Source organism: Nicotiana attenuata, unplaced genomic scaffold (genome assembly GCF_001879085.1).
Source record: "Nicotiana attenuata strain UT unplaced genomic scaffold, NIATTr2, whole genome shotgun sequence".
NCBI lineage: Eukaryota > Viridiplantae > Streptophyta > Magnoliopsida > Solanales > Solanaceae > Nicotiana > Nicotiana attenuata.
The window spans coordinates 74882-82183 of NW_017673526.1; the positions used below are offsets into that span (position 1 = coordinate 74882).

Sequence of the window (7302 nt, forward strand, 5' to 3'; positions counted from 1 at the left end):
ACACTCGCCATCAACAGATTTATAATTTATAAACAAATCAAAGAGAGGGTTAGTCATATGGTTAAGCACCCTCGAACAGTTTTATTATCCTTTTTAAATTTCTTCTTAGCAGCATCATCAGCAAAAACATCATTAACAACATTAGAACTATCAGCAACAACACCAGCAGGAGGATCGTTAAACAAAACGTAATCAACTTCTAATTGTTCAAAGAAAATTAAAAGTTGATGGGACCAACGCTTATAATTATTTCCATCTAAAGGTTCAAGCTTTGACAGGTCAGGAAGTGTTTTATTCAAAGTGGTAGCCATTAGTCAATATTGTATGTAAAATTGCTTTCAAATTGTAAGAAAAATGAGTAGATAATATTGACTAAGAACAAGAAGGAAACAAAAAAAATTTATCAAAAATACTGTGTCGTGGCAAGCCACTACCTTGAAAGCGAATTCGTTCGTTAAGACCGGGCGCTCCCCAATGTTCAACAGTACCTCCAAACACGTGCACTCGTGGCTCGAAGTTTAGAATTTGCACAAAATTATTGCCCAGAATTCGGATGAAGTAGAAAAGAGGATAAATGTGTTTTTTCTATGTCAGATTATTCACAAAGAAGATTGCCTTTTATAGGCAAAATTGTTGAATAGTTACAGATAAAGAAATTAATCTATAACTGTTACAAAAATTAAAATGGAGTCGTTACCCAATTAGCTACAGCTGTTAAAATAATAAATTGAACGTTACAAAATCCAATTCAAAGAGAAAGAATTTCGACATATTATGGTAAGCATGTATTTGGACATTTTTTTGGTAAGCTCAAAAATTGAAGAAATAATTCTAGCAAAACCAGATTTGGATTAAATAAAGAAGGAAAAGGTAGGGTATTTTTTTACGGCATCTTTTCCTTTTGAATTAATATTTGTAAGTCACAAAATAATAAATACATTAGGGACGTAAACCACAAAGTACTACTCCATAAAAATGAGACTGGGAGAGTAGTAATTTAATGGAGGTTTATGCATCGAGGGTGAGATTAGTGTTCAATAAATTAAGTTGGACGAGATCAGGAAAACCATGAGATTTCAAATTCAATTTCGTAAATAACACATTAGGTAATTTATTCTCATATGTCCAAATTTTAATAAATAGAATTACGTGGTATATATGCTAATTTGAAGTAGTAAATCGGTAGTGAAATAATCAAAGTGGCTCGAACACGTCATAAAAAAAACTTAACGGAGGCTGAAGCGGAGATAGGATTTATAGTTTATGAGCTTTGAATTCGTCACTAAATTCATAGCTCGTCTTAGTGACTGAGTTTATAATCAATATTTAGAAATATTCTGTAAATTTCTAATAAAAATACAGTCAGACCTCTCTATAACAACGTCACTATATAACAATCATTTATTATAAAAGTCAAGTGTCTTTTGGAATTGATTTCCGTGCTATGCTATAATATATGCTCTCTATAACAACAAAAAATATCCGGAATAAACGAAACTGTTATGTTGATGTTTGAGTGCATAGCGCTTAAGAAAAACTACTAGGTTCGTCCGAAATGTCGCTAATGCTCTTCCTCTGAATAGAGGGTAAAAGTCGTCAGCATCGCATATTGTACATTAATACCGCAGCTACCCTTAACATACCCAACTGAGACTCTATGGTTTCGCAAAACGTACAACACCTCGAAGCAGCCACGAGGCTATAAAAGGGCCAAAGATATTTTTCCTCAACGATCACCGCCTTATATTCCTTTTCTGTATCTGCATTGAGAAGTGGCTTAAACCCTAGCCGCTCCTCATTAGTTTCTCTCTCTCTCCTTAAACCCTCAAAAACTCTCTTTCCTCAGGTATATCTCTTTTAAACTGGATCCAAATCCTTCTTTTCCCGTTTCATTATTCAATTTTTTGTTACAATTAGTTTTTGATCTAGCATTTCCAGTTGTGTGGTATTTTGGAAGAGTTTTTGTGAGGCTCTTACTTTTAATATTAAAATACTTTCTATTTAACGCTTTATTCTGATCCCAACTTAAAAACTTTTGTTTGAAATTGTAGCCTACATGTTATGTTTTTATTATGATTGGTGTAATTTCTTTGCATATTGTATGCTAGGTCAATATTAGTTAGATGTGGAGCCCGGATTTGAAGCTTATGTTCTTATCTGTTTAAGCTATTGGGTTCTAAATTAATAATTTATAATATATTTAATGGATTTCTTAAAACAAATATAGGTTTGTACAAAGCTACCCCATTTGGTCGAACCGGTAACGGCAAGGCTAGTTCCGCCCCTGATATTAGTGTTTATTTGCTGTGATTTATTTCATATTTTTCCAAAAGACCCTTGGATGCTGTAGTGCTAGATTTTTATGTAAATTAGAACATTTTCTGTGAAATTTTGAGGAAATGATCTCATATGCCCACTTACAACATGAATAAGATCCCCTCGTTGTTTACCAATACCCTGTGTTATATTTTACTATTCTCCTTTGAAAAGTGTCATATTACTAAAATAAAATTTGTAATTTACAAAATCAGCATTTCCTTTGGATTTTGTGTATTCTTTGAATTAATACATTAGGCCAGATAGGCAGGGAATATAACATCATGCATCTGCTTTTTCATTCAGTGACTTCTTCGAATTAATAGGTTAGCGGAAGTGGGTCCAGGAATTAAACTTGATAGGTTAAGCTTTTATAAAAACTTAAGACCAAACTTATTTTACATTTAAAATTATGGGTTCAATGTATATTATTTGTTAGAGTTTAATGATTTTCACATATATATCAATGTTATTTGGGAAAAAAGGAAAAAAATACTGAATCCGGTTAAACAATTCACTGTTGCTGCATAGCATGAACTAGAAAAAGTCAAGTTTCCGCAATTAGTGCCTATAATATGACTTTGTTCCAATTGCTTAATTATAGCTCATGGTTCTATTTTTCTTACTTTTGATGATTGTTATGCTCTTTAAATCAACTGGATTGATAATTTCACACAATCTGAACACATGATTTCCTTATTATCTTATTTGACATTTTTAAAGTGATTGTGTGTCCCTGGGTTTTCATTTTATGATACTCCAATAGCTGGTTATTGATGCCTTGACTTAAATTGTACGTGTAGATTTGTCAATTTATCTGCACAAATGGCTTTCTACAACAAACTCGGTGGTCTTTTGAGGCAGAGCATTTCTGGAAATGCAGTAAGTGCAACATCAACAATGCCGTCAATGCTTGATGCTGTCCGGTGCATGTCGACGAAGCTTTTCGTTGGTGGTATGTTTCGAATAGTCTTTAAAATTCTTACTGGTTGTAGTTACCAACTGATAATTTTGTGCAACATGTATGTACTTGCTTATTCGTCCATATATTTTGTAGGTCTTTCATGGGGAACTGATGATCAGTCTCTGAGAGATGCCTTTGCTACCTTTGGTGATGTTGTTGATGGTAAGCTCCAGGGGCAGATGTCTGCTTCTTAATTATCAATAGTTTTCTTATCTCTGCTGACAATGTTTGAATAAACATAGTGAAAATTAAGTGCGCATAAATAATGTGGTATCATTGTAGTTTATGAAGGATCTGTAGATCATGCCCTGTGTGTCCGTTTATACTCATTGTAGTGTGGTTTTTCTGTATAAGTTTGTAGGTTTAAGTTCTCAATAAAGACCATACTGATGAAAATTTGATGGGCTTTCAGCAGCTCTTGAACAGGGTTTCTTACATAAATGTAAATTGAGCAGTTCAGATTTGTTAATCTTTAGTTTTAAGTTGTTGCTTACCTAGTGATTGGGCAGGGAGCCCTGCAGTACTATGGTTTATTGTAAATTTGTTATGTCATGTAAGTTATTACCTCTCTTTCTTGGTCAAGATGGGGTAGGATTGTTAAGTTTGGAGTTGCAATTGTAGTTTTGGTTCCTCTGAAGAGTCACTGCTACTCTTAGCTTGCTGCTCAGTTTATGCTTGTATTTTGACTACTCTAAAATGTGTTTTTTTTGGTCCAGCGAGGGTAATTGTTGATAGAGATTCTGGCAGATCAAGGGGATTTGGATTTGTGAACTTCTCAGATGATGAAAGTGCCAATGAGGCTATTAAGGCAATGGATGGTCAGGTAAATTTCATTAGGGGAATATCAGAAGACTTGGTCCTGTGGGCAAGTCATATGTTTACAGTCGTGGCTATATATTCTTGTTTGTGTTAACTGCTTGAGTTTATCGTCATGGCTTATCATACGTTATTTCCTTGCAGGAACTCCAAGGAAGGAATATTCGTGTTAGTATTGCCCAAGAGAGAGCTCCTCGAAGTGGTGGATTTGGTGGCTCCGGTGGTGGATTTGGTGGCGGCTATGGTCAAGCTAGAGACAATGATGGATACTAAGTCACTTTTATTTTTGATAAGCTGTCAATGTGTGCATGATAACGTTTATCTAAGTAGAGGACTTTGGTGGGATAGCTTTGTTGAGTTTATCTATATTAAGACTTCTTTTCGTGCAAGGTTTTAGTATCAATAATTTTTCCTGATTTATGGCTAGTTTTAGTCTTCTCTGTGCTACTTATTGTTTACTGTATGTAAGCATACACCGTCGTGTATCGATGAAAGAATGGATGCAATTAGCAAATTCTTAAATCTTAGACGTGTAAGCAATCTATAGAAAATTTCACATCTTAAATGCTGTGAAAATGTTGCTTATTAGAGGACTATATTTTCATCTTGAGAAATTTTTACACTAGTAAATTGTGCAGAGTTGCTGAAAAACGGATGAATTAACATATTCAAGGAGATATAGCCTCCATATTTTTCCTTTTTAATAGCTCCCAAAGGAAAATATTTGAATTTGATAAAGTGAAAGCAAGAAGTCTCCAGGTGTAAAACAAACTTGAATTCTAAATGGTGTTTGATAAGATGAAGCAACTATATTCTATGTGAAACTTCCTAGTCTTTAGGGATCTTAGTTTTTGACTAAAAAGACAAAACTAACAAATTGCAATGTGGAGAGGATGTCTAGCCTTCAGCAATTAATGCTACCACCATTATATACATCGGGAGGGAAGCAAACAAATGTGCAGATTTTTCTAGTAAATGAAGAAGGGCCTCCTACTTCGGCTTAACTTTAGGGAAGGAAATGCAATTGCGAATGCTTTAGCAAAGGAAGCAAAAAAACAAAAAAACAACAAATATTTGCCAGGAAGAACAAAATTGTTTGTTGCACCGCCGTTTTTTGTGGAACAAGTGCTTACCAAGGATATGAGCGGGGAATGCGGACATTCAATTTCAAAACAACTACTCCCCTATTTTTGTTTGTAATATGCTTAGAAACCTTGGAAACCAAAACATTGCAAGTGATAATAGCTTTTTGCATGCAGGGCTATCTTGTCCCAATGTCACTACAAGAGACACTATGTTATGTAATATGTTTGAATGATGCTTAGTAACTAATATATATAATCCTATTACTAAAAAAAAAAAGAAAGAACATAAACATGAAAAAGGATTTGTTAATCTGGGAAGACACACTCAAAAATGTGAACTCATCTTTTTGACTTGAAATATACGCTATTAGAGGGTATATGTCTCATAAGAATAGTAATGTTGTCACATGTCGATCACATTATCACCTCTTGGCTAGGAACTATATGGTCACTATTGCCTACCCATATCTATAAGCATGCTAACTCAATAGCTAATTGTTTAAGCAATTTGACCTTTAAAGATTCTTGTTTTGAATGGCATGAACTTGTGTTTCTAGCAATTGTTCGCGCTTTTCAAAGATATTGTTGACAAATGTGCAGATTTTCTAGCAAATGAAGAACGTGTTCATGAAGAAGATTTGTTAACGTGGGAAGAACCCTCGAGGATATGAACTCAACTTTTTTACTTAAAATATATGCTATTTGATGGTCTATATTGATGATAGGCTATAATTGCGTATTTTAATCGTTTATTATACTCTAATTTACTGCAATTTAATAGCATTTTGCATGCAGGGCTATCTTGCCCCAATGTCACTACAAGTGACACTATGTTATGTAATATGTTTGAATGATGCTTAGTAACTAATATATATAATCCTATTACTACTAAAAAAAAGAACATAAACATGAAAAGGATTTGTTAATCTGGGAAGACACACTCAAAAATGTGAACTCATCTTTTTGACTTGAAATATACGCTATTAGAGGGTATATGTCTCATAAGAATAGTAATGATGTCACATGTCGATCACATTATCACCTCTTGTCAATTGGTTCAACAATTGCGCACTGTCTAGTAAAATGCACATAACTTTTTGCTCAGAACTCCACTTGGGTTCTACAATATATGGTTGGAAATCTAACTCAAAGGGCTACAACTTTCATATTTTACATTTTTCCAAATTCCAAACGGAACAGGGTGAAAAATGCGGTCGAAACCGCGATCGCGGACCTGGTCGCGGACTGAGGCAGTGCACTTGTTAATATGCGCGGCCACTAGCGCGGTCACTAGCGAGCCCGCGCTAGTCCAGGCCTGGAAACTTGTCCTTTTTCACATTGGAGAAGGTATAATTGTTTGGGCCAACCCTACTTGGTATATATACATGGAAAAACGGTATTTTGAGAAAGTTGGACATACTTTTGACACAAATTCAACCTGAGGAGGCAGAGACACAATAGGAGCAAGGCGGGTAATTCTTCTACGTATTTTTCCTTCCTCTTCCTATTTTTCATTGTTGGTTATGACTTTTAGTATTGTAGTTTTACATACTATTATGAATATCTAATTTGTTATCTGGAGTTTTGATAGAACCTTTTGTAGGATAAATTCTTGTTATGTTTTTATATAATTGAGCCATAGCTTTTCTCTATTTGTTCAACTACGTTTATATTGTGGTTGGTTGAAGAGCACTCAATTAGTTGTGCCTATTTAGTATGTATTACTCGGGAGAGAGTACATATTTAGGTAGTTGTTGAACAACATCACTCCCGACGTATGTGAGGAATCAATAACCAAGGTTTAAAGGTGGGATTAGGGATAACGAAACCTTGGGTGCGATCTAAGTGAGCTGTAATTAAAGCCAGCTAGCGTAACTCGGGAGAGTATGTCTAGTAAATTGTTGCAATTACTCGGGAGAGAATTACAACACGCAAAGCGCTCATTATCGGTAGAGAATACTTAGGCGAAATTATAGAAGACATAGCGGGAAGGATTCCGACAATTGGGGAAATCATAACTCCAGACCTCCTTAATCTTTTCTCCAACCTATAGTATCGTTAGTGTTAATTTATTATATTAATTTGTTAGTTAGTTAGTTAAACACAAGAATCTTAATATCT

At 34.6% G+C, this 7302-nt stretch overlaps 1 protein-coding gene across 1 annotated transcript; it reads left to right on the top strand.

Moving 5' to 3' along the window:
* The first annotated feature begins 1719 nt into the window (after window positions 1-1719).
* LOC109216639 (glycine-rich RNA-binding protein 2, mitochondrial-like) lies at window positions 1720-4660 on the top strand. The gene is made up of 5 exons (XM_019380813.1): window positions 1720-1846; window positions 3120-3271; window positions 3374-3442; window positions 3997-4103; window positions 4241-4660. The coding sequence occupies exons 2-5, from the start codon at window positions 3142-3144 to the stop codon at window positions 4367-4369; spliced, it is 435 nt and encodes a 144-aa protein (XP_019236358.1). The 5' UTR covers window positions 1720-1846; window positions 3120-3141; the 3' UTR covers window positions 4370-4660.
* Window positions 4661-7302: the final 2642 nt, after the last annotated feature.